At 48.1% G+C, this 27,664-nt stretch overlaps 2 protein-coding genes across 3 annotated transcripts in view; one reads left to right on the top strand and one right to left on the bottom strand.

The window, feature by feature from the left end:
• Window positions 1-280: 280 nt before the first annotated feature.
• On the bottom strand, window positions 281-16,968 carry LOC144930846 (uncharacterized). Of its 2 annotated transcripts, none has more exons than XR_013636291.1 (3): window positions 4,854-8,023; window positions 4,158-4,361; window positions 281-2,363 (listed from the first exon to the last, which is right to left on the bottom strand). XR_013636291.1 is itself a non-coding variant. In XM_078854282.1 (3 exons), the coding sequence occupies exons 1-3, from the start codon at window positions 16,876-16,878 to the stop codon at window positions 2,317-2,319; spliced, it is 399 nt and encodes a 132-aa protein (XP_078710408.1). In that variant the 5' UTR covers window positions 16,879-16,968; the 3' UTR covers window positions 281-2,316. The 2 variants fall into 2 exon arrangements, 1 of the variants encoding a protein (XP_078710408.1); XM_078854282.1 differs by lacking the exon at window positions 4,854-8,023 and adding an exon at window positions 16,731-16,968.
• Window positions 16,714-27,664, top strand: part of HPRT1 (hypoxanthine phosphoribosyltransferase 1) — a 29,339-nt gene continuing 18,388 nt past the window's right edge. Inside the window, exons 1-3 of the mRNA XM_073358504.1 lie at window positions 16,714-16,903; window positions 23,909-24,015; window positions 25,661-25,844. Of these exons, the coding sequence (XP_073214605.1) occupies window positions 16,877-16,903; window positions 23,909-24,015; window positions 25,661-25,844 (318 nt within the window). The 5' untranslated portion in view covers window positions 16,714-16,876. The remainder of the gene's footprint in view (window positions 16,904-23,908; window positions 24,016-25,660; window positions 25,845-27,664) is intronic.

Genomic DNA, 27,664 nt, shown 5'->3' with positions numbered 1-27,664 from the left:
AGAGGTGCTCTTTACCCAGTGTAAGCTGCATCTCCATTTGGAGGGTTTGCCTGTAGAGCAGTGCCCATCGAGCTCTACCAGCAAACCCTCCCTAGTATAGAAAAGGCATGTGTATGGAGGAGGGCGCACAAAAGATAATGTGCCACCTGTAATGCTTTTCTAAGAGAACCCAAAGAACTAGGGTGTCTTGTCTAAAAATGTTCCTGCTGGAGAGGTCAATGCATCCTCCTTCAGACACCAGAATGCCTGGGGCAGAGATTTCTGAGCACTCATCATCAGGAAGTATTCTTGCTGTCTCCTCAGCTTGTGGAGTTGAGATGGCTGCTCCTAAAGAACTGTCCTCCTGACCTGGTAAATCCTCTGGCAATGGAGGAGGAAAGAGCCCTGGTGCCAGAGGAGGAGACGATCTAGGTCGTCCTCATCATGTTGTTCCTCAGTGAGGCACAAAGTCTCTCAAACGTCAGCTGAAAAGTGTAGCACAAAACCCAAACAGTCCCTGTGGCACCCAGACAGGCACTGGTCACTGTGCCTCTAAACTGGTTTCCTAAGTACCACAAAAATCTCCAAGTGCCAACCATTTAGCAATGAGAACCCACCATACAGATATGCCTGGGACAGTTAACAGCATGTAGTCCTCTGACTTCAGCACCAGCTTACTCAGTACTGAAATCCTGTGTAGCATCGAAAAACCTCCTGGTCTCTTTGGTACCAGACTCCTCGCTATTGGCAGTAGTGAAGGTACCATCACCGGTAGCGACTGCTGTTCCTACACCAGTACCGAGCACATTGATGGTAGCAATGAGAGTGCCTTTCTAGAAGGGTTATTAATTCTTATCTTGCTCTGAGGAGCAGAGGGAGGTTTCACCACTGCATTCCCTGGGCTCTAGGTATTCAGGCCAGTACACACCTGAGAGGCAATTGAGGGCTGAGTTTTATTACTCTAGACTTAGGAGCTCAATTAAGGATAGTACTCTCTGGTATTCTTTGCCCACCTGCCCGTTATGTATACCAACACCCTTGGCTTCATGCTAGAAGACGAGTCACTGCATTCCAGTGCAGGGCTAGTCTCTCTCTTCATCCTCACCTCACAAAGAGACTTCACAACCAACCCACTCTGCTCCATTGCCAGATGAACAGGCTGGGCATGGTTTTGATGAAGAGTCACAAGCAGAGGACCATCTCATCACCCTCTCAATGAGGCTGTGGTATTTGTCTTATCCACCTCAACCTTAGCTGACTACAAGATGTTGCACAGAATGACTGACACAATAGAGATTCCACTAGAGGTAGTCCAGGAAAATTTTGCCAAGCTCCTGAACATCCCACAATGCCCATCAACAAGGATCTTTTAGAGCCAGCTGAATTGCACTGGGAGACACCTGCTGCTTTTGGCACCAACATCAAAAAGAGCACAGTCGTTACCAAGTGCCCTTCAAGGGCTTTGAGCAATTTTATATGTGCCTGGGTCAAGTTATGACTGCAGGAATGAGAAGTCAACAGAAAGTGACATCTCAAGACAAGGAGCCCAAGAAATTACAATTGTCTGACTGGAAAAATTATTCTGCATCAAATCTGCAAATGAGAATCACCAATTGCCAGGTCCTGCTAGTAAAGTATGATTATTGTAATTGGAATTCCATATCTAAATGTACAGACAGTCTTCCTCATGATAATGGAGAGAATTTTATCTGATTGCTGAAGGTCAGCTTGTGACACATGCATCTCTCCAAGCAGCCCTATATCCATGGCTACCTTAGTTACCATGAGGAGATCCTCTTAGCTTCAGTCATCAGGAATCCCTAAAGAGGTACAAGTTACAACTGAGCATCTTCCATTTGAAGGATATGAACTTCTCAATGTGAAAACACATGAAGTTTTACACTCTCTGAAGGACTCTCAGGTGACACTGAGATCCTTAGGAGTCCATATTCCTGCACCAAAATGGGAACATTTGAAGTCTCAACTCATTCTGTACACAATGTAGGCAACCTGAACCATCTCCAAAGCACCAAAACATTCCACAGGAGGAAGTCCTCTGCATCCAACACCATGTCTGGTCATGAGCCCTCATCACCCTCAAGGCAGCAGATTTGACTCGTTGGCCAGAAGCGGAGTACAAATTCTGTTCATCTGGTTATCCCCTCTACTTGGGAATCATTTATTTCATTTTCATAGGGCCTGGCACACCATCACTGTAGATCGCTGCGTCCTGAAAATCATAGAGTTGGGCTGTTCCATCCAATTCCAGACCTTCCGTGATCTCCACTCACCTTCTCCATCCATTTTCAGGGACGCCTCTCATAAAAACCTGCTATATCAGGAGGTGCAATCACTTCTGAATCTTGGAGCAGTGTTAGAAGTACCTCAAAGACACAAGGAGAACTCATTTTACTGTCATTACTTAGATTCCCAGAAAGAAAGTGCTGGTCCCTTATACTGGACCTGAGACAACTGAACAGCCAGTATCAAGCAGAGTGCCTCAGGGGTTGGTCCTGGGGCTGGTTTTGTTCAACATCTTCATTAATGATCTGGATGATGGGGATGGATTGCTCTCTCAGCAAGTTTGCAGATGACACTAAGATGGGGGGAGAGGTAGATACGATGGAGGGTAGGGATAGGGTCTAGAGTGACCTAGACAAATTGGAGGATTGACCAAAAGAAATCTGATGAGGTTCAACAAGGACAAGTGCAGAGTCCTGCACTTAGGATGGAAGAATCCCATGCACTGCTACAGGCTGGGGACTGACTGGCTAAGTGGCAGTTCTGCAGAAAAGGACCTGGGGATTACAGTGAACGAGAAGCTGGATATGAGTCAGCAGTGTGCCCTTGTTGCCAAGAAGGCTAATGGCATATTGGGCTGTATTAGTAGGAGCATTGCCAGCAAATCAAGGGAAGTTGTTACTGCCCTCTATTCGGCACTGGTGAGCCTACATCTGGAGTACTGCGTCCAGTTTTGGGCCCCCAACTACAGAAAGGATGTGGACAAATTTGGAGAGAGCCCAACAGAGGGCAACAAAAATGATTAGGGGGCTGGGGCACATGACTTATGAGGAGAGGCTGAGGGAACTGGGCTTATTTAGTCTGCAGAAGAGAAGAGTGAGGGGGGATTTGATAGCAGCCTTCAACTACCTGAAGGGGGGTTGTCATAAATATAAAGAGAAGGGTAAACCTCTTTAAAATCCCTCCTGGCTAGAGGAAACATCCTCTCACCTGTAAAGGGTTAAGAAGCTAGGATAACCTCGCTGGCACCTGACCAAAATGACCAATGAGGAGACAAGATACTTTCAAAAGCTGGGGGAAGATTACTTACTAAGTTCTAAGACTCCATTCCTGTTCTGTCCCCGGCAAAAGCATCACACAGACAGACCCTTTGTTTTTTCCTCCCCCCAGCTTTTGAAAGTATCAATAAGGACTTATCTCAGACTTCTAGGTTTCCTGCACGTACATAATTCAGCACGCAGAATTCACTTCCATCCTATGCAAGGATAGTTGAAGCCTGTATGTCAGCCAAGCAAGCATCACCTGGATATGATATTGCACGTTCTTCCAGATGTCTCATCACCAAACTGGTGGCAAAGACCCTCTGAAATTTTGCAAGAGAATACCCTTTTCACCATTATGATCAAAGATGTTGGTGACAAATGCTACTACACTGGGTTGGAGAGCCCACTTAGACAACCTTCAAACTCAGAGCATGTGGACTATTCATATACGAAATATAAATATCTTGGAGCTAAGGTCTAGTTGTCAGGGGAGCACAGGTTTCCTCGCAGGTTTGAAAGATCTGACCATTCAAATCATGACAGACAGCAGTGCAGACATGTTTTATATAAACAAACAAGGGCGAGTAAGATCCACCCCTCTGTATCAGGAAGGTGTACATCTATGGAACTTGTGTGTCAGGCATGGCATTACTCTGAGAGCAGTGCACTTACTGTGGTTATAAAATCTGCTGGCGGATGATCACCTCAGTAGACAATCTGCGTGACCATTGAATAGGAAGTAAGACACATTCCTCAAATTGAGGTCACGCAGCCAGAGATCTCATTGCCACCAAAGAAAACAGGAAGTGTCAAAAGTTTTGATCCAAAGTAGGGTGGAGTTGGGGATTCCCATACAGTGGGCATTTCTGTTCCCCTGATCCAGTGTATTCATACCTTCCAATTCCATTGAATCAAGAGTACTCAGGAAGCTCAGGGAGATTTCAGCCAGTATGATGGAGACAGTTTTGATTTTTGGACCTGAAGAATGAATCTCTCTCTTCCACCTCCCGTTGAACTGCCTCTCCACCCAGAGGAGATATCTCAGAGAGATGGTCAGTTCCTTCATCTGGATCCACGTTCCTTGCACTTTTCCATCCACTGTGGAAAGAATTTTATGAGACTTAGAGTATTCTGCCAAGTGGATGAGATTAAACAGCTGGGCACACCACCAGTTCTCTGTTTCTGACTCATAGATACCAGACCTAGCAGAGTACCTTCTATCACTAAAGAACTCTGGACTTTCTGCGAGCACCCTTAGGGTCCACCTAGCAACCATCTTGGCTTTCCACCCTCTAGTTCAGGAGTATTCCAGATTTCCATGCTCTACAATAATTTCCCTTTAGAAAAGCTTTATGCAAGTATATCCCCACTTGGGGAACCTCCACGCCCTGTGGATCTAACTATTGTACTGATAGGGTTAATGGGCCTGCCCTTTGAGCTACTAGCTCTATGTTCTCCGATTATCTCTCTGTCAAAACAAGCTTTCTAGCAATAATAGCTGCCAGGCGGGTAGGAGAGATGCAAGGTCTCATGGCAGGGCCCCCATATATGTTTTTTTTTTATAAAGACAGGATGACTTTAAGACCTCACCTGAAATAGCCCATGACAGTCCATTTGATTATGCTGATACACTGATGCCCCAGCCAGGTGTCTTTTGTCTCAGAAGAACTGGTTTGGACATGCCTTTCTAACTTGGAGCAGGTTACAGCCATGTTATACAGCAGAAATGTATAACTTTTCTATACATTTATAACTTTACATACAATGTTGTTACACACATTCTAGAAGGACAATAATGTTTCGCATGTTCTAGTGATACCTCACAGGCGTACTTTGTACAAAATTTATCATAGTCTTGTAAAAGTGGTGAATGTGGGGTGCTGTTTGTCACATTGCATAACTGATCTCAGCCCAGCTGCTTTGCCCACTGGAATGGATCTCTGGGCCACTCATGGAAGGGAAACCAGAATATGTGAAGTGAGATGAGTTGGGTGGGTAAGATGCTCAGTCTTAGCCTTACTATTCATTTGTATTTGTCAGAGTTTAACACGCTACATGATGATCTCTCTGCTAAATGCTGGCAGCTCTAGTAAGTGAGTCAGCAAGAGTTCTGCACAGACTTACAGCACTGTGAAACCTCTGAAGGATAACTAGCCCCATGAAATTTACCTTCATATTATAAAAGCAACCGTCTTGTCTTCTTTTAATATACAGCAAGCATGAAGCTAGCAACCCAAACAGGCCCAATAGTTGACTGAGGCTGTCTACACTGGCACTTTTGTTGTTAAAACTTTGGTCGTCCTCCTTGGAGGTGGTTTTATTTTGTCGCCAGGAGACCTCTCTCCCAGTAATAAGAGCAGCTACACAGAGCACCTTACAATGCTGCGGCTGCAAGGTACACAGTGCAGACATAGCCTGAGTCACAATGGATCTGCTAAATGCTGGATTCCGGTTGGAAAACACTAAGCTCAAAAAGAACTATTTTAAACAAATAGATAATTGCTTTCCAGACAATTAAATCGCTCAGATTTCAATCTTAGTATCAGGGCTGATTCAAATGTAGTGCTCCTTGGGCAGGCTTCAAGATGTAATGTATACTTCTGTCTCCACACAACCTACCTCTATTACCTCTGCCATGCCCATCAATTTTAGTTTCAGAGAGTGGGGAATGAATAGGGAATACATCCAGAGCTTGAGGCCCTTGGGGAGAAGATATACACACCAATTATCTCCACAGTGCTCTGTCATCATAAAGCAGTTTCACCTCTACACGGGTGTGACTGGACCATGAGCGGTAAATATCCCCTTACTGCGTAGGCTAACAAACTCCCTGTAAATTTAGCACATATTTCTGCTTTTGTATATCTGTCCTTTCCTCCCAAATTTGAGCCAGCAGCACCAGGAATGATTGGGATCTGGAAATTTGCTCTTTGGCAGGAAAAACAAAGAAATTATTCAACCAGAAGTGTAAAAGACAACTAACTCTTTTGTCCACTCGAGAGAAATTCCACAGAACCAATGCCAACAATTTTACATGCAATCACAATAGTTTCATTTTACATTTTTTTTTAATGTGACACATTAGCTATTAATGAAAACTTCATCAGTCACTAAAATAAAAGTGGCACCCGAAGTCCTTTTGTGGTTTAATGATCACTCTATGAACGCCACCCACTTTCCAGTGTAGTTGTAGCCAGTCCGGTCCTAGGCATTAGAGAGAAAAATGTCTCTCTAACACCCACTCTCCAGCACAGTCAAAGCACTAGGCAAGCTTGCCAGGGCAGCTGCTACTGCTCTGGCAATGAGCCAATCATGATATACCCCTGGTGTTAGTCAGCTACAGGGCCCACTTCGTTCTGCTGCTTTATTACAAATACTCACCCCTGTCAGGCCACAGTCACCCACACAAATAGTTACTGGACATGTAGCTGTTATTAACATTACTGGAACATGGGTCCAAGTCCAGCGGGTTTGGTTAAATTAGTTATTCAACAAAAGTTACAGCCAATTTGACTCAAGACCATGCAGCCATCATCTTTCATGAATAGATGTAGTAATAATGCTGAGGATACACTACATGTTCTCCTTTTGTGTGGCTTGGGAGTGAAGGATTATTTTGGTAATTCGTTAATAAAAGTTTGAAAATCAATGCTCTGCACTGGCATGTACTCTGCAAGAACATAATACTTGGACTCTGTTCCACCAATAAAAGGAATACAATTAAAGGTTTCGAGGGGTATACGCTAGTTTAAGTATTTTTTAAAAATTGTAATTTTTCCACATCATGTTGCACAGTTCTTAACCAATCCCTCACTTATTTCCAGACCCACTGAATCAAACTGGCGTTGGCTCTGCATTTCCAAAATCCATTCTCATTTCAGACCCTGGAACCCTACAATTTTTTTAATCTTTATTGCTTTACTTCAAGAGCAGAATTTTCATTTAAACGCTTAAAAATGTGAACAGTAATTCCCTCATGCAAGGATGCTATGGAAATACATGTGTATATACAGAATCTTCACAAAGATGCAATGACAAATGTCATTTTAAAACTTATGCAATGGTGAGGGACCAAGAGGACCAATTTTGTGGCTTTCCCATCTTCATCTCCACCCCAATGATACAGTAAGGGAAAGTGATAACAAAAGCCAAGTAACTCATTCTATGTGGTATGCTATTGCAAGAGGCACATGGCAACCACTTAGAGCAAGGGGTCAGATTGAGCCTGTGCTGGGCAGTACAACATACCAGCTCTTCCCCGGGGACCAAAACCATTTCTGTCAAATTCACATTTATGGAATTAAGGGTGTAATTGTTCCCAGCTTCTACAAAGGGGTGCAAGATTCCTGTGCAGGGATGGGCACAGCCTCAGTCCTTATATTCCCCCGTCTGCAAAACTGGTTTTGCTAACCTCTGCTGGGGACAGAGGGAATCATGTCCCTGCCCTGCCCCCTCACAACTCATCAGTACTGCCCCTCATAAAGGATGCAGGGCAGGTTACACCCTCTTCAAGGATGGCACAGCCACTGCTCTGTCCCTGCTCTCATGGAGGCATTGCTCTGGCCTCATACTGTTCATGCACCTAGTGTCCAGATAGACTTTAATAAGACATAACAAATACCTATTCTGTTGGTCATGGGGGCTGCAGTTCTCCATCGAGGTGGGCTCTGGGCCAAGCTCAGCACAGAGATCCTGCACCTCCCATTAGCTGCGACAGCCTGAAACACTAGTTCTGAAAGTGTGAACTGAAAAGTGCAATTAAAGTAAATGTGCTCTGACCATTACCCACACCAACCATCCCCTTCTTGAAAACTTAGGCTAGCTACCATGTCATTCTCAAAAAAAAAAAAAAAAAAACCAGCTTTTTATCCTTGGGCTTGTCTACATGGGGACATTTACCAGACTTGCATACTTAGACTGTTGTTCTGATATAACTTCCCCTGTGAACACTCCTATTCTGGAAAAAGAGCATCCACGAGAGAAGTTATATTGGAACTTCAGCCACTCTGTCTAAGTACCCAGCACTATGCCATCCCATTTTCAAGCAGACTGGGGCCAGGCCAAAACAGTCTTCCCCTTGACTGGTGTTCAGGACTAGAAAGTAAAATTAACTTTAATGTCAGGTTATTTAGGCCTAGCAGTAAGCCCTGTATATGATGGGAGAGGGGGAACAGACACCTGCACTGGCAGCCCTGTGCTCTGCAAGCACCAGTACAAATAGCAAGGGGCATAGCTAGCTCCTGCTCCTGGGGCGGACAGTGCCAAGAAGTGGTGAAGTGCTACCAAAGAGGCTACTGTCTCCTGCGACTACTCCCTGTTCTTTCCTTCCTCTTCCCAATCACAGTTCCCACAGCTTTCATGTTTGTTAATCAGCAGGTGATTAACTAACACAGGCCTAAAAGGGGGCGGGGGGGACACACACTTGATCCAGGCTGATCATTGAAATTCAGATAAATGGGCTTCACCTGTAGTTATTTCCCCTTTATTAACCAGCACAACTCTACACTGGTGGGAGCTATGTCATAAGAGTACTAATATGGCCACCTACATCCACTGTTGTTGCATGGCTCCATGAAGAGTCGACTTGTCTGGTAACCGTTGATTCCACTGCCCTGGGGTCATACTGACCCGAAGTCCACCCTCGCTTTAAAAGGTCTTGCTAAGACACATGTGCTTTAGAAGCAAGCTACTGACACTGCTCACAAGCTTTCAAAAGCATTTTGTTTCTTACCAAAGGTGCACTAATGCCCTGTGCGTCTACCTGGCCTGAAGGGAAGCCATTGACTTTGCTGTTTCTGAAGCAAGGAGTGTGTGCAGAAACAACTAAAGTCAGCTCTGCATTCGAGGGCTTTGCTAGTGTAGCTATCCTGTTATATGATACTGGCAAAGCATCCCTTGTGTAGACACAACATACCAGCAAAACTGTGCTTTTGCTGAGATAGCTTCTTCCGGTCCCCTGAATGTAATAAGCTAGACTGATAAAAGCATAGTTTTGCCATATAACTGTGTCTACACTAGTGGCTTTTGCCAGCACAGCAATGTCAGTCTCAAACCATACCTCATCACACCCTGACTGACATAACTATGCTAGCAAAAGTTTGTAATGTAGATCTGGCCTAAGAAATTCACACAGGAATCAGGATATCTAAAAGCACCTCTCAGGGTAGATAGTGTCTCACTCGGGGCTATTTATGAGACAACACACAGTGCCATTCAAAGGGAAAGGAGCTGACACGGGGTGCCAGCATCTTAGGAACAGAAACAAAATCTGATGCATCACTCATGACTTGTGCCTTCTATTCAGCACTAGATGCGATATTCACAAGAGATCCTTCCCACCAGCCAGTCATGGACATTTCCTGTATTACTGGGGAGGCAGTGAGGGTACACAAATTTCCCCATGCTCTTTTCACTGGGATAACCCACCATAGTTCTGTCATTCCAGCATAGCATTGTCTTACCTTGGTCACCCAAGTAATCATCTAAGACACATACACCCAAGTATTAGCAAAAACATCCATAAGGCTTACAATATCTAATATTGTAAATATTATAAATATAAATATATTTATCATTACATGTTGGCACAGACCCTTATGTTTAGGGCCCTACCAAATTGATGGTCCATTTTGGTCAGTTTCATGGACTTAGGATTTTTAAAATAGTAAATGTCATGATTTCAGCTATTTAAACCTGAAATTTCACAGTGTTGTAATTGTAGGGATCCTGACCCAAAAAGGAGCTGGTTATTGTAGGGGGGGCTGCGGTACTGCTACCCTTACTTCCACACTGCTTGCTGGCAGCAGTGCTGTCTTCAGAGCTGGGCAGCTGGAGAGGGGTGACTGCTGGCCGGGAGCCCAGCTCTGAAGGCAGAGCCGCTGCCAGCAGAAGCGCGGATGGCCTGGTGTGGTGTTGCCACCCTTACTTATAGAATCATAGAATATCAGGGTTGGAAGGGACCTCAGGAGGTCATCTAGTCCAACCCCCTGCTCAAAGCAGGACTGATCCCCGACTAACTCATCCCAGCCAGGGCTTTGTCAAGCCTGACCTTAAAAACTTCTAGGGAAGGAGATTCCACCACCTCCCTAGGTAACACATTCCAGTGTTTCACCACCCTCGTCGTGAAAAAGTTTTTCCTAATATCCAACCTAAATCTCCCCCACTGCAACTTGAGACCATTACTCCTCGTTCTGTCATCTGCTACCACTGAGAACGGTCTAGATCCATCCTCTTTGGAACCCCCTTTCAGGTAGTTGAAAGCAGCTACCAAATCCCCCCTCATTCTTCTCTTCTGAAGACTAAACATCCCCAGTTCCCTCAGCCTCTCCTCATAAGTCGTGTGTTCCGATCCCCTAATAATTTTTGTTGCCCTCCACTGGACTCTTTCCAATTTTTCCACATCCTTCTTGTAGGGGCCCAAAACTGGACACAGAACTCCAGATGAGGCCTCACCAGTGTCGAATAGAGGGGAACGATCACGTCCCTCGATCTGCTGGCAATGCCCCTACTTATACATCCCAAAATCCCATTGGCCTTCTTGGCAACAAGGGCACACTGTTGACTCATATCCAGCTTCTCGTCCACTGTGACCCCTAGGTCCTTTTCTGCAGAACTGCTGCCCAGCCATTCGGTCCCTAGACTGTAGTGGTGCATTGGATTCTTCCGTCCTAAGTGCAGGACTCTGCACTTGTCCTTGTTGAACCTCATCAGATTTCTTTTGGCCCAATCCTCTAATTTGTCTAGGAACCTCTGTATCCTATCCCTACCCTCCAGCGTATCTACCACTCCTCCCAGTTAAGTGTCCTCTGAAAACTTGCTGAGGATGCAAGCCACACCATCCTCCAGATCATATATGAAGATATTGAACAAAACCGGCCCCAGGACCAACCCCTGGGGCACTCCACTTGATACCAGCTGCCAACTAGACATGGAGCCATTGATCACTACCCGTTGAGCCCGACAATCTAGCCAGCTTTCTATCCACCTTATAGTCCATTCATCCAGCCCATACTTCTTTAACTTGCTGGCAAGAATACTGTGGGAGACCGTGTCAAAAGCTTTGCTAAAGTCAAGGAACAACACGTCCACTGCTTTCCCTTCATCCACAGAGCCAGTTATCTCGTCATAGAAGGCAATTAGATTAGTCAGGCATGACTTGCCCTTGGTGAATCCATGCTGACTGTTCCTGATCACTTTCCTCTCATGCAAGTGCTTCAGAATTGATTCCTTGAGGACCTGCTCCATGATTTTTCCAGGGACCGAGGTGAGGCTGACTGGCCTGTAATTCCCAGGATCCTCCTTCTTCCCTTTTTTAAAGATGGGCACTACATTAGCCTTTTTCCAGTCATCTGGGACCTCCCCCGATCACCATGAGTTTTCAAAGATAATGGCCAATGGCTCTGCAATCACATCCGCCAACTCCTTTAGCACTCTCGGATGCAATGCATCCGGCCCCATGGACTTGTGCTCATCCAGCTTTTCTAAATAGTCCCGAACCACTTCTTTCTCCACAGAGGGCTGGTCACCTCCTCCCCATGCTGTGCTGCCCAGTGCAGTAGTCTGGGAGCTGACCTTGTTCGTGAAGACAGAGGCAAAAAAAGCATTGAGTACATTAGCTTTTTCCACATCCTCTGTCACGAGGTTGCCTCCCTCATTCAGTAAGGGGCCCACACTTTCCTTGACTTTTTTCTTGTAGCTAACATACCTGAAGAAACCCTTCTTGTTACTCTTAACATCTCTTGCTAGCTGCAACTCCAGGTGTGATTTGGCCTTCCTGATTTCACTCCTGCAAGCCCGAGCAATATTTTTATACTCATCCCTGGTCATTTGTCCAATCTTCCACTTCTTGTAAGCTTCTTTTTTGTATTTAAGAGCAGCAAGGATTTCACTGTGAAGCCAAGCTCGTCGCCTGCCATATTTATTATTCTTTCTACACATCGGGATGGTTTGTCCCTGTAACCTCAATAAGGATTCTTTAAAATACAGCCAGCTCTCCTGGACTCCTTTCCCCATCATGTTATTCTCCCAGGGGATCCTGCCCATCAGTTCCCTGAGGGAGTCAAAGTCTGCTTTTCTGAAGTCCAGGGTCTGTATTCTGCTGCTCTCCTTTCTTCCTTATGTTAGGATCCTGAACTCGACCATTTCATGGTCACTGCCTCCCAGGTTCCCATCCACTTTTGCTTCCCCTACTAATTCTTCCCGGTTTGTGAGCAGCAAGTCAAGAAGAGCTCTGCCCCTAGTTGGTTCCTCCAGCACTTGCACCAGGAAATTGTCCCCTAGATTTTCCAAAAAATCTTCTGTGCTGCTGCCTGCAGAGCTGGGTCCTCAGTCAGCAGCCGCCACTCTCCGGCCGCCCAGCTCTGAAGGCAGCAGCGCAGAAGCAAGGATTACATGGTAGGCGTTGTCAGGCTTACACCTAGGCTGCTGCTGGCAGGGCGCTGCCTTCAAAGCTGAGCACCTGGCCAACAGCTGCTCCGGCTCTGAAGGCAGCGCAGAAGTAAGGGTGGCAATACAGTGACCCCCTAAAATAACCTTGCAACACCCCCCCTCCCCCGCAACTCCCTTTTGGGTCAGGATCCCCAATTTGAGAAATGCTGGTTTCCCCCGTGAAATCTGGTCTTTTGTGTGCTTTTAACTTATACTATACAGATTTCACGGGGGAAGATCAGATTTCACGGTCCGTGATGCATTTTTCATGGCCATGAATTTGGTAGGACCCTACTTACGTTCTGCAGCCACAGAATTTGTCCTTTGCTACAAAATTGTGTTCCAGAACGTACATGTTTATTATAAAATAAAAAGCCCTATCTGTCTTGCTCTCCTGGTTGTGAAAATAACCTTGAAGATGTGAACCAATGCCTTTTCTACGCTAGGAATTAGGCCCAATTCAGCCATTGGTGGCCAATAGTAAGTGTAGCTGCACAGATACAAACCTTTAACGTAAACAAGGAAAGATGTGAAAAATATATGATTGTGTCTACATTAGGGTGTTAGCAACAGTGGGAGGTCTTCCAGTGCAGTTCGGCTGCTGGCTGCCATCACCATTTTTGTGGCATATAACGCTGCTCCAAGCTGGGCTACTCACCAGTGACTAAACCAGTGTCCGCAGCTAGTAGCCTATGTTAGGGCTCCCAGCATTGCTAACACTAGTGGAAGTCTCCCCCTGCACATGTGTAATGTGCATGTGGGGTACATCCCATAGCGTCAGTGGAGTGTGTAACCCCTCTGGGGGGGGATTACCTGGTGTGGGGGTGTGCCTCTCTGGGGGGGCATTGTATGAGGGGAGCATTACCCAGCTTGGGGGTGGACTGCCCCTCCATGTGTGTGTGGAGCCATTACCCAGTGGGGGGGTGGGGTGACCTCTCCATGTTGGGGGTCATTACTCAGTGTAGAAGTAGGGGTGTGCCCTTCATGTGGGGGGCCATTATCTGGTGGGTGTGGGGGTGCCCCCCGTGGGTGGCCATTACCCGGTGGGGCTAGCCCTCTGTGTGGGGGGCCATTATCAGGGGTTGGAGTGGGGTGACCCCTCCGTGTGGGGGGCTGCTACCCAGCGTGGGGTGGGGTGACCCCTGTGCATGTGTATGTGGGGACCATCCCGAGGTGGAGTGAGATGACCCCTCCATGTGGGGGCCATTACTTAGGGTGGGAGTGGGGTGACCCCTCCGTGTGGGAGACCGTTGCCCAGTGTGGGGGTGTGGTAACCCCTGTGTGTGGGGGGCATCACCCAGAGAGGAGTGGGGTGACCCCTCTTTGTGTGTGTAGGGCCATTCCCCGGGGTGGGGTGACCCCTGGGGGGAGCATTACCCAGCATGGGGTGGGGTGACCCCTGTGTGTAAGTTGGGGAGGACATTACCAAATACCCAGGGTGTGGTGACCCCTGTGTGTGTGTGGGCCATTACCAGCGTGGAGTGGGGTGCCCTCTGTGTGTGTGTGGGGGGCATTATCCGGGCTGGGGGGGGGTGACCCATGTGTGGGGGGGGCATTACCTGGTATGGGGTGACCCCGTGTGCATGTGGGAGGGCGGCAATACCTGGCGTGGGGTGGGGAGTGGGGTGACCCGTGTGTGTGCGGCAGGAGGGCATTACCCGGGGTGAGGTGACCCCTGTGTGTGTGTGTGGCATTACACGGTGTGGGGGTGAGATGACCCCTGGGGGGGGCCATTACCCGGCATGAGGGGGGTAACCTCTCTGGGGGAAGGGCTGTTACCCGGTGTGGGGGTGGGGTTACCGTAGTGTGTGGGGGGCGTTACCCGGCATTGGGGTGGGGTGACCCTGGGAAGGCTGTTACCCAGCATGGGGTGAGGGTGGGGTGACCCCAGTATGTGTGGGGGCCATAACACGGTGTGGGGGTGTGGTGACCCCAGTGTGTGTGTGGGGGGACCATTACCAGGCGTGGGGGTGGGTTGACCCTAGTGTGTGGGCGGGGCCATTACCCGGCGTTGGGGTGGGGTGACCCCAGTGTGTGTGTGTGTGGGGGGGGCATTACCCGGCGTTGGGGTGGGGTGACCCTGGGGGGGCATTACCTGGCATTGGGGTGGGGTGACCCCAGTGTGTGTGTGGGGGCCGTTACCTGGCATTGGGGTGGGGGTGGGGTGACCCCAGGATGTGTGAGGGGCCATTACCCGGCGTGGGGGTGGGGTGACCCCGGGGGGGGCCGTTACCTGGCGTGGGGTGGGGGTGGAGTGACCCCAGTGTGTGTGTGGGGGGGGGCTGTTACCGGGGGGTTGACCCCAGGGGGGCCATTACCCAGCGTGGGGTGGGGTGACCCCAGTGTGTGTGTGGGGGCCGTTACCCGGCGTGCGGTGGGGGTGGGGTGACCCCAGGGTGTGGGGGGGGCCGTTACCCGGCCTGGGGTGGGGGTGGGGTGATTCCAGGGTGTGTGTGGGGGGAGGGGCTGTTACTTGGGGGGGTCAGGTGACCCCAGGGGGGCCATTAGCCGGCGTGGGGTGGGGTGACCCCAGTGTGTGTGGGGAGCCATTACCCAGCATGGGGGTGGGGTGACCCCAGTGTGTGTGTGTGGGGGCTGTTACGCAGCGTGGGGTGGGGGTGGGGTGACCCCAGGGTGTGTGGGGGGGGTCCGTTACCCAGCGTGAGGGTGGGGTGACCCCGGGGGGGCCATTACCCAGTGCAGGGTGAGGGTGGGGTGATCCCAGTGTGTGTGTGGGGGGGCTGTTACCCGGCGTGGGGTGGGGTGACCTCAGGGTGTGTGTGGGGGGTCCGTTACCCGGCGTGAGGGTGGGGTGACCCCAGGGGGGCCGTTACCCAGTGCAGGGTGAGGGTGGGGTGACCCCAGTGTGTGTGGGGGGCCGTTACCTGGCGTGGGGGTGGGTGACCCGGGGGGGGCTGTTACCCAGCATGGGGTGGGGTGATCCCAGTGTGTGTGGGGTCCGTTACCCGGCGTGGGGGTGGGGTGACCCGGGGGGGGGCCGTTACCCGGCGCGGGGGTGGGGTGACCCCAGTGTGTGTGGGGTCCGTTACCCGGCGTGGGGGTGGGGTGACCCGGGGGGGGGGGCCGTTACCCGGCGTGGGGGTGGGGTGACCCCAGTGTGTGTGGGGTCCGTTACCCGGCGTGGGGGTGGGGTGACCCGGGGGGGGGGCCGTTACCCGGCGCGGGGGTGGGGTGACCCCAGTGTGTGTGGGGTCCGTTACCCGGCGTGGGGGTGGGGTGACCCGGGGGGGGGGCCGTTACCTGGCGCGGGGGTGGGGTGACCCCAGTGTGTGTGGGGTCCGTTACCCGGCGTGGGGGTGGGGTGACCCGGGGGGGGGGGCCGTTACCCGGCGCGGGGGTGGGGTGACCCCAGTGTGTGTGGGGTCCGTTACCCGGCGTGGGGGTGGGGTGACCCGGGGGGGGGTCCGTTACCCGGCGTGGGGGCCGTTACCCGGCGCGGGGGTGGGGTGATCCCAGTGTGTGTGGGGTCCGTTACCCGGCGTGGGGGTGGGGTGACCCGGGGTGGGGCCGTTACCCGGCATGGGGGTGGGGTGACCCCAGTGTGTGTGGGGTCCGTTACCCGGCGTGGGGGTGGGGTGACCCGGGGGGGGGGCCGTTACCCGGCGCGGGGGTGGGGTGACCCCAGTGTGTGTGGGGTCCGTTACCCGGCGTGGGGGTGGGGTGACCCGGGGGGGGGGCCGTTACCCGGCGCGGGGGTGGGGTGACCCCAGTGTGTGTGGGGTCCGTTACCCGGCGTGGGGGTGGGGTGACCCGGGGGGGGGCCGTTACCCGGCGTGGGGGTGGGGTGACCCGGGGGGGGGGCCGTTACCCGGCGCGGGGGTGGGGTGACCCCAGTGTGTGTGGGGTCCGTTACCCGGCGTGGGGGTGGGGTGACCCGGGGGGGGGGCCGTTACCCGGCGTGGGGGTGGGGTGACCCGGGGGGGGGCCGTTACCCGGCGCGGGGGTGGGGTGACCCCAGTGTGTGTGGGGTCCGTTACCCGGCGTGGGGGTGGGGTGACCCGGGGGGCGGGGGGCCGTTACCCGGCGCGGCGGCGCACGGTTCCCGCCTGTGGCCCGCCGGCCGGCGGAGGCAGGAAGCGGGAAGCGGCGCCGGGGCTCCTCCCTCGAGCGACGCGGCCCGCGCCCGCCCCCGGCCTCCCGCAGCTGGCGCGGCAGAGCCGAGCTCCATGGCGACCTCCAGCCCCTGCGTCGTGGTGAGTCCGGCAGGTCCACCGCGCCGCGCGCCCGCCCAGGGCCTGCCCGGAGCTGGGGCGGGAAAGGGGCCCCGGAGATGGAGAGTGTCTGGGGCCGGAAAGGGGCCCCCGAGACGGGGGGGCACGTTCTCGGGCCAGTGGGGGAGGGGGAGGGACCCCAGAGATGGAGAGTGTCTGGGTGAGGGGACCCTAGAGATTGGGGGGACCCTGGAGGTCGGGGAGGCTCTGTGGCCAGTAGAGCGAAAGGGACCCCGGAAGTGGAGGTAACCTACACCGACATGAGGAATGGCCTGTTTTCAATTACAGACAGGTGTTTTGCTAAAGACCTTAAAAAACCAAAAACAAGAGTAACCTCCTGAGCATAGGCAGACTCTTCTTTCCTTCCCAAATTATACAATGAAATAATTTCGGGTGTCCCTCCCTGTTTGTAATATGGAAACTAACATATATTGGTATAATGTGCTGGAGGGTTGTGTGTTACTTATAATGATATAATAGAGTCAGAAATGAATTATTTTATTTTGAAGGGACTCTAGGAGTATCTTGTCCATTTGGAATGTATTTCTGCTCTGGATATTACAGATTCTTAAAAAAAAGACAACCGCTGGTGTCCATGAATGACTACAGTACTTTGCAGCTTGTGTTTTGTTCCATGCTTTAAAATTCTGCTTAGCCGTAGGGGTTGTGACCACTCCTCTCCACCCAACTGTACATAATTTGCTATCTCAGTAAGAATCTGTATGCTAAATTTGTAGGAACGACCCATTCTTTCTCTAAATACAAAAAAAAGGGATTGTCAAATAAGCTGTTAAATAAAATTTAAGGGTTGAACCCTAGGAAAAGTCCGTAGAGACTCTAAGGTGCCACAAATACTCCTTTTCTTTTTGCGAATACAGACTAATACGGCTGTTACTCTGAAACCTGTTTTTGAAGAGAGTTATCTCACTAATTGACAGGCTCACTAATGTTTCCAGAGATCTGTAATCCAGTAACTAAATGTTGAGTCTGGTGTACAGGTTTGTCATACAAATTCTCCTTTTTTATAAGCTGTACTAATTCCTGTGTGAAATGATCCTTAGATGGTAGCGCAGCAAAAACTTGCAGCTTCATCTGGCATTGAAAAGATATTGGGTATTCCATAGGAATAACAGTAGTGAAGATGGCTCCTCCAAATGAATACACTGGTGAATTACCAGCAATAGGATTCTATTTCCTCAGTAGGCTCCTACCTATGCTTTACATATAATGTTGTTAAATTGTGAAAACAAAAATGAGGAGATAATAAACTGTACCTTCAACTTTTATTAACTGTATTAACTTCAAGACGCATATGGGTGAGACTTGTGAAAGCCCAGATCTTGATGCTGTCATAAGGATATATCCTGAACCTAAATGTAATGTCTGGTCTAATGATATACATATACTAATCCCAAATCCTAATCAATACTATACAACAGTTTGCCTGTGAAAAACAGTTTGTTAAATTGGGGCTTTAGGATCTGATCCTGAGAAACACTGAGCACCTGCAGAACCTTAGAAACTTGCCAAACTTTTTCTCTATGTAAGCATAACTAGTCATATTTGTAAAACCTGTTTTGCATATATTAGAAGTTGGGTCCTGGATTTGGTGTGACTTCTGGTCTACACTACGAGTTTAGGTCGAATTTAGCAGCGTTATCTCGATTTCACCCTGCACCCGTCCACATGACGAAGCCCGTTTTTTACTTAAAGGGCTCTTAAAATCGATTTCTTTACTCCGCCCCCGACGAGGGGATTAGCGCTGAAATCGGCCTTGCCGGGTCGAATTTGGGGTACTTTGGACGCAATTCGACGGTATTGGCCTCCAGGAGCTATCCCAGAGTGCTCAGTTGTGACCGCTCTGGACATCACTATCAACTCAGATGCACTGGCCAGGTATACAGAACAAGGTCCGCAAACTTTTGAATCTCATTTCCTGTTTGGCCAGCGTGGCGAGCTCATCTGCATAGGTCACCATGCAGAGCTCATCACCACAGGAGACCATGCAGTCCCAGAATTGCCGAAGAGCTCCAGCATGGACCGAACGGGAGGTACGGGATCTGATCACTGTATGGGGAGATGAATCCGTGCTGGCAGAACTCTGTTCAAAAAGATGAAATGCCAAAATATTTGAAAAAATCTCCAATGACATGAAGGACAGAGGCTATAACAGGGACCCGCAGCAGTGCCGTGTAAAAATTAAGGCTATCAAAATTAAGCCTACCAAAAAACCAGAGAGGCAAACGGCCGCTCCGGTTCAGAGCCCCCACCATGCCGCTTCTATGATGAGCTGCATGCCATTCTAGGGGGTGCAGCTACCACTACCCCAACGCTGTGCTTTGACTCCGTCCAAGGAGTGGGACGCAACACGGAAGCGGGTTTTGGGGGCGAGGAAGATGATAGCTCACAGCAAGGAAGTGGAGAAACCGGTTTCCCCAACAGCCAGGATCTGTTTATCACTCTGGACCTGGACCCCGTAACCCCCGAACCCACTCAAGGCGGGCTCCCGGACCCTGAAGGCGGAGAAGGGACCTCTGGTGAGTGTACCTTTGTAAATATTATACATGGTTTAAAAGCAAGCATGTTTAATGATTAATTTGCCCTGGCATTCGCGGCCAGTACAGCTACTGGAAAAGTCTGTTAACGTGACTGGGGATGGAGTGGAAATCCTTCAGGGACATCTCCATAAAGCTCTCCTCAATGTACTCCCAAAGCCTTTGCAAAAGGTTTCTGGGGAGGGCAGCCTTATTCCGTCCTCCATGGTAGGACACTTTACCACACAAGGTCAGTAGCAAATAGTTGGGAATCATTGCAGAACAAAGCTTTGCTACATATGGTCCCGGTATTTGCTGGCATTCAAACAACATCTGTTCTTTATCTCTCTTGTTACCCTCAAGAGAATGATATCATTCATGGTCACCTGGTTGAAATAGGGTGGTTTTAGTAAGTGGACATTCAGAGGTGCCCGTTCCTGCTGGGTTATTTGCCTGTGGCTGAAAAGAAATCTTCCCTGCTGTTAGTCACATGGTGGGAGGAGGGGTGAATCCATCATCTCAGAGAATTGGGGTGTGTGGGGGTGCGGGCCTAGTTGGGTTTCTGCTGCACATGAACCCGGAAACCGCAGCCCCTCCTTTTAAATTGCCAACCCATTTTTAATGGCCAACCCAATGGCTACTTCGTATGGGAAATGAGGATGCTGCTGTTTGAAGCCATTTCCACGTTATGAAGGTTAAAGAAGCCAAAAGACTGCGGTTTACCATGGCTGCCTGCAAGCTGAATTCTGCTGCCCGGCCCTGCGTGAGTGATTTCTCACACCAAATCAACATACCCTCAATAAGAGGCAAAATGTGACCTTGTAATGAAAGCACATGTGCTATGTAATGTTAACAGCAAGGTTTACCGTGAAAGAGTGTACCCACTGTTCTAGAAAATGTGTCTTTTTAACTACCACTCTCCCTTTTTTCCCCTCCACCAGCTGCATATGTTTCTCCTTCCCAGAGGCTAGCGAAGATTAGAAGGCAAAAAAAACTGCACTCGTGATGAAATGTTCTCTGACCTCTTGCTGTCCTCCCACACTGACAGAGCACAGCAAAATACATAGAGGCAGACAATCTCAGAGTGCAGGAAAACACAATATGACCGCGACGAGAGGTGGCAGGCTGAAGATGGTAGGTGGCGTCAGCTTGCTGAAAGAAGGCAGGAGTCAATGCTGAGGCTGCTGGAGGATCAAACTCATATGCTCCAGAGTATGGTGGAGCTGCAGGAAAGGCAGCTGAAGCACAGACCGCCACTACAGCCCCTGTGTAACCAACCGCCCTTTTCTCCAAGTTCCAAAGCCTCCTCAGCCAGACGCCCAAGAACGCGGTGCGGGGGCCTCCGGCCACCCAGCCACTCCACCCCAGAGGATTGCCAAGCAACAGAAGGCTGGCATTCAATGAGTTTTAAAGTACTGTGTGGCCTTGTCCTTCCCACCTCCACCACCCCACCCAGTGCTTCCCTCCTCCACCACCCCTCCCGGGCTACCTTGGCAATTATCCCCCTATTTGTGTGATGAATAAATAAAGAATGCATGAACGTGAAGCAACAACGACTTTATTGCCTCTGCAAGTGGTGATTGAAGGGGGTAGGGGAGGGTGGTTAGCTTACAGGAAAGTAGAGTGAAACCTGGGAGCGGGGTTTTCATCAAGGAGAAACAAACAGAACTTTCACATCATAGCCTGCCCATTCCTGAAACTGGTTTTCAAAGCTTCTCTGGTGCGCACCATGCCCTCCTCTGTCTGGCTGCACTTCCTGGTGTCTGGCTGCACGTAATGAGCGGCCTGGCGATTTGCCGCAACCTCCCACCCCACCATAAGCGTCTCCCCCTTACTCTCACAGATATTGTGCAGTGCACAGCAAGCAGTAATAACAGTGGGAATATTGGCTTCGCTGAGGTCTAACCGAGTCAGTAAACTGCGCCAGCGCTTTTAAATGCCCAAATGCATGTTCTACCACCATTCTGCACTTGCTCAGCCTGTAGTTGAACAGCTCCTGACAACTGTCCAGGCTGCCTGTGTACGGCTTCATGAGCCATGGCATTAAGGGGTAGGCTGGGTCCCCAAGGATAACTATAGGCATTTCAACATCCCCAACGGTTATTTTCTGGTCTGGAAAGTAAGTCCCTTGCTGCAGCTGTTGAAACAGACCAGAGTTCCTGAAGTTGCGAGCGCCATGTACCTTTCCCGGCCATCCCACATTGATGTTGGTGAAACGTCCCTTGTGATCCATCAGTGCTTGCAGCACCATTGAAAGTACCCCTTGTGGTTTATGTACTCGCTGTCTTGGTGCTCTGGTGCCAAGATAGGGATATGGGTTCTGTCTATGGCCCCACCACAGTTAGGGAATCCCATTGCAGCAAAGCCATCCACTATGACCTGCACATTTCCTAGAGTCACTACCCTCGATATCAGCAGATCTTTGATTGCGTGGGCTACTTGCATCACAGCAGCCCCCACAGTCGATTTGCCCACTCCAAAATGATTCCCGACTGACCAGTAGCTGTCTGGCTTTGCAAGCTTCCACAGGGCTATCGCCACTCACTTCTCAACTGTGAGGGCTGCTCTCCTCTTGGTATTCTTGCGCTTCAGGGCAGGGGAAAGCAAGTCACAAAGTTCCATGAAAATGCCCTTACGCATGCGAAAGTTTCGCAGCCACTGGGAATTGTCCCAGATCCGCAACACTATGGAGTCCCACCACTCTGTGCATGTTTCCCGGGCCCAGAATTGGTGTTCCACGCCATGAACCTGCCCAACTGACACCGTGATGTGCACATTGCAGGGGCCCGTACTTTGTGAGAAGTCTATGTCCATGTCCTCATCACTCTCGTCACTGCGCTGCAGTCGCCTCCGCCTCGCCTGGTTTTGCTTTTCTTGCAGGTTATGGTTCTGCATATCCTGCTGGATAACGTGCACAATGTTAATAGTGCTCATAATTGCCGCGGTGATCTGAGCGGGCACCATATTCCCAGTGCTATGGCGTCTGCGCTGAAAAAAGGCGCGAAACGATTGTCTGCCGTTGCTCTGACGGAGGGAGGGGCAAATGACAACATGGCTTACAGGGTTGGTTTACAGGGAATTAAAATCAACAAAGGGGGTGGCTTTGCATTAAGGAGAAACAGAATGGCCCCCTCAAGGAAGAACTCAAAACCCTGGGTTTAGCAGGCTGTTGATTTCATAGAGGAAAGGAGGAGAAAATGAATACAAAACAAATCTGGTCTATTTCTTGTTTTGATCCACTTCATCTATCTTTGTACATCTTGCTGGCAGCAGACGGTGCAGTATGACTGCTGGCCATCATCATCTCCTGGGTGCTAGGCAGAAGACAGTGCAGTAGGATTGCTGGCAGGACTGAATCACCATGAGATGAAACTTAAAAGGGAAATGACCTGGCTGAGTCACTCCCATGTTTGCTCAGGCGCCCCGACCAACCTCACCGAGGCTGGCTAAAGGAGCACCCTACAGTACGGCGATGGTGGCTACCAGTCATACTGCACTGTCTGCTGCCAAAAGGCAATGAGCTGCTGCTGTGTAGCAATGCAGTACCACGTCTGCCAGCACCCAGGAGACATACGGTGATGGTGAGCTGAGCGGGCTCCATGCTTGCCATGGTATAGCCTCTGCACGAGTAACCCAGGGAAAAAGGCGCGAGACGATTGTCTGCCATTGCTTTCACGGAGGGAGGGAGGGAAGGGGGTGCCTGACGATATGTACCCAGAACCATCCGCGACAATGTTTTTGCCCCATCAGGCATTGGGATTTCTACCCAGAATGCAAATGGGCAGCGGAGACTGCGGGAACTGTGGGATAACTACCCACAGTGCAACGCTCTGGAAGTTGACAGCTGCTTCGGTACTGTGGATGCACTCCGCCGACTAAATGCTGACTAAATGCACTTAAAGCATTTGTGTGGGGACACACACAATCGACTGTATAAAAACGCTTTCTACAAAACCGACTTCTATAAATTAGACCTAATTTCATAGTGTAGATATGGTAGTGTACGGATTTGGAAGCTGCCCGTGTTATAAAGTGTACTTGATCTGTTGCTTATATTGTTGAAATACTGAACTTGTTAGAAATGAAGAATTTTTTTCCAAAAAGATATGATTTTGGGTTTGCAGGGAATTGAGACCCAACTCAGGGTATAGTTTAATTTCCTGTTCTCTGATCCAGAGGAACATTGCTAGAATTTTAAATAAATGTCTCCCCATGTTTGATGTTTGATTTATTAAGTAACTGCTCATGCAATATTTGAGGAGACTCTCATGCACCGTAGATGATAACTACTAACCTATACATTGCATTGTGTTCAATATGATTGGTATCTTTGTAGTGAGGGAAGGATAAAATGATCCAGATCAGTGTAGTGCCTGAATGGTTCCAGATCATGTTTCTCTCTGCAAGGATTTTTGCATTGTACCCAATCTCATCTTCTGTATTTCTTTTTTAGATTGGTGATCATGAAAAAGGTTATGACCTGGACTTGTTCTGCATACCTAAACATTATGTAGATGATTTGGAAAAAGTCTATATTCCTCATGGACTTATTATGGACAGGTTAGTTTGACTTCAAACAATACACTGCAGCAACTGATTACGTGAAAATCATAGTTTTTAAAATGTTTCTATTCGTAACAGTCAGCATGCTGTTAAGAGAATTGTAGCTCTCTTGATTTCTAGTGGTGGAGATGGTGTAAGTGCAGGACCACATGGAAGACCTTTAATTGGGACCCACATGCCCCTTTCTAGAGAGACGTGCAAGCACTAAGAAATATTTAAATTACTTTCTTATGGCAAACCCTAGGAATTGGCACATTTGCTGTTGTACTCTGTTTCAAAACGACAGCATAGCTATTAAGAGATCCTATACAATATACAGTGGTACATGACCTCCTTCAGAATAGTTCTAGGGCCCTTTGCCATCTAAAGAATTAAGTAAAAGGCACATTATGTTTATCACGTTAGTTTAGACTGAAAATTGGAAGTGTTGTAGCCTCCTGAATTTCATCAGAAAATTAATCTAACCGCATGAACATAAGTTATTGAAGACATTTGTTGTCTCAGATCTTCTTGCAAATTAGTATTGTTGGCAAACTTAACATTCTTCATTCTCTTCCTTGCTATGAAATGCAAAATACTAGTTCTTCATTTCTGTACTTCCTGAAAATCTATGGTGAGCTCATGAAGTTTGTATCTTGCATCCGATCAGAGAAGGATGTAGTATAATCATGAAGCATTTTGTTTCAATGAGTACAGATTCAATGGAGTGACTACCAGAAAAGGCATCTTTAAATAAGTAGTTTGTAGTTCTGAAAAGATCTTTCTGATTTAAAAGACTGAAGTGAAGGCAGGGATGCACCTGTAGTATGCATTGTGGTTTTGAATTCTCAGTGATGTGACTGGGTTTTTTTAATATCTGTCCCCAGCATTAACATTAACATTACTGATGGGCTTCCAATATGAAATAAAAGCCGGATAAAATACATGTAGTTTGAGTAATATTTTATTAAATGAAGTGCTGAATTTATAGTCTTTTCCTAGGAAGTGTGTTGCTGGATGGTGTGCTGCAAATATACAGAGCACTTTCCAAAACAAATTAGAAGACAAATTATGAATGAAGATTACATTACTTTTAGCAGTAATTTTTCAAAGAAGGCATCATTTGTGTGATCTGGTTTCTTTGTATTGTCTTTCATTTTGGAGTTAATGTAAAGTCTTTCTCTCTAGTGTTTTAACCTGGCTATAAAGGACTAGTTTAAAATCTGAGTAATGTCTTGATCTTTCCTGATTTGTCAAGGACTTGCTGGATCTGCTGGGTGTATTAGGAAATAAGTTTATACTGCTCTGTGTCTGAGAAACCAAACCTATCTTACTTAAAAAACAAAACAAACAAAAAACCCCCAATGTGTGCTTCACATCTCTGGCAGCTATCCAGTAATTGATTAATATTTGCGTTGGCTATAGTAACCTATGAAACTGAGGAAGTTTGGCAGTGTTATTGTTACATTAACCTTGAAAAGTGAGAAAAGCCTTGCTGACCAGTAAACAGTAAAATTGGCTGTGAAGTGGTATGCAAGTATTACATGGAGCAAGGAAGATGTTTTCCAGTTTTCCCCACTGTTGGCGCCAATACGAAATGCTTCTGCTGCTGTAGTTAAAAAACAAAACAGAAGAGTAGTAAGTAACTTTTTTCTTTCTACAGGACAGAAAGATTGGCACGAGACATTATGAAGAGCATGGGGGAACATCATATTGTAGCCCTCTGTGTACTGAAGGGTGGCTATAAGTTTTTTGCTGATTTACTGGATTATATCAAAGCACTGAATAGAAATAGTGACAAATCTATCCCTATGACTGTGGACTTCATCAGGCTGAAGAGCTATTGTGTAAGTATATCTGCTGACACAACATGACTTTGTATAAAATTGATTAACTTGAAGTTATTAAACAAATATCAGAGGGGTAGCTGTGTTAGTCGCGGCTTTTATTAAACAAAGGTAGTTTTAAATTTATTATTATTATTATTGCCTAAATGTGCTAGGTATCGTGTGTGTGTTTAAAGCTACAGATTCAGTCTCTTTAAACATACTGCAACATGGTGACAGCGGGGAAATAGGAAGGAAGGTGAGAAGAGTTAAAAAATAAGGTCATGTGGCTACTTGTTCACACATCTTGCTAAAAATGTTCCATTATGTACAACCCCCTTGTCTCCAACACGCCAACTCATGAAAATCTCCTTCCAGAGCTAAGTGACTCCTTATGTAACTCCCAGCTATCCAACTTCCTTCCCCCCCAGCCCCGCTGCTATCCAAAATCCAGAGCCGTGGTTATAACATAATCTTCCCTCAAGTTATGGCATCATTTACGGAAAGTTGTATATGGCTAGGACCCTACTAACTGGATAGGGAATATTTGAAAACTTCAAAAATATTTAGTGCCTTGTATAATGAAAGGTTTCAGAGGAGCAGCCATGTTAGTCTGTATCTGCAAAAAGAACAGGAGGACTTGTGGCACCTTAGAGACGAACCAATTTATTTGAGCATAAGCTTTTGTGAGCTACATGAATGCATCTGATGAAGTGAGCTATAGCTCACGAAAGCTTATGCTCAGATAAATTGGTTCGTCTCTAAGGTGCCATAAGTACTCCTTTTCTTTTTTCAAAAATATTTACATCTGATATCCATTGATTTGCACTGAATATACTGAGAGCCACACCATCACCTGCCCATCTTTTATTTACCTGAATCAACCAATAGGACTAAAACTAGTAGCATTTTTAGCTTTGGAAAAATGTTAGGGTTATAAGTCTTAATTTGCCATCAGTTGCTGGGAAAGGGCATTCTACCCTGTAGCTGATTTTTTTTTTTTTTTTAAGACTGTTTTTGTACTGACATTTAAGCGTTTAAGTTTTTTAGAAAACGGAGACTGCAGCGCTGCACAAGGTTATGTTTAAACCTTAGAAAGCATAAGACTAAACTACATAGGTCTAATGAAGGCATCTATATCCATAAATGCTAGGTGTTTTCTGACTTAGCAAAAGGCTGGTTTTGTTTCTTCAAAATAAATAAAAAAAGTGCTTTTTGGATTGACTCCACAAGACTGCAATTGGTGTAGAAATAAAATCATAAAATGATGAGACTCTGAAAATCATTTTAAAAATAAATTATTTCAAGAGGTTTTTCTGTTAGCTCTGTGTCCAACGAACTTTGCATTCCAATTAGTAGTCCAAACTATTTATCATGGATGAGAGCCCATTCCAGTAAATGAGAAGAAAAAAACCCATGGAGATTATTAAATTGAAAACATAACTTTCTCATTCATTTGATTAGACCATGAAGCCAGAGATTAAACTGCAACATTAGGAGTTTTGGCTGTGGAAGGACTTTATGAACTTGCACACTGATGTGGCATTATCCGTTAACATCTCATTTTTTAAAAAGCCAGATCTAAGTGCTTGATTCTGGATTTGCCCCATGAGGTTATACAGTTGGGTAAGAGAGCACAAGGTGTTTTCTCCCGCCCCCCACCCCCTCCCGGCCCCCGACTGCTCCCCTCCACCACCTTGTGCGCACATGCAGGGGGCTGCCAGAACATTAGCCAGGATATATGCCCTCTCTGAACATGAGGTGTGGTGGACTGCTACAGCCAGTGAAGCAAAGGAGAGGCATGGCTGGGGAAAGTGGGGGATATGCCTCCTTGTCACCCT

Source organism: Lepidochelys kempii, chromosome 9 (assembly GCF_965140285.1).
Source record: "Lepidochelys kempii isolate rLepKem1 chromosome 9, rLepKem1.hap1, whole genome shotgun sequence".
Taxonomy (NCBI): domain Eukaryota; kingdom Metazoa; phylum Chordata; order Testudines; family Cheloniidae; genus Lepidochelys; species Lepidochelys kempii.
Note: the sequence above shows the minus strand (reverse complement) of the source record. Positions and strands in the feature narration are given on the sequence as shown.

Excerpts from the sequence above, each read along its gene's own strand:
- LOC144930846 (XM_078854282.1), bottom strand. The coding sequence starts at position 16,878 with ATGGAGCTCGGCTCTGCCGCGCCAGCTGCGGGAGGCCGGGGGCGGGCG. Across the intron at positions 4,362-16,730 it reads ACCGTGCGCCGCCGCGCCGG|TGGATGGAAAAGTGCAAGGA; the intron begins GTAACGGCCCCC and ends TTCTTTCCACAG. Across the intron at positions 2,364-4,157 it reads TGATTCAATGGAATTGGAAG|GTACTTCTAACACTGCTCCA; the intron begins GTATGAATACAC and ends TGTGTCTTTGAG.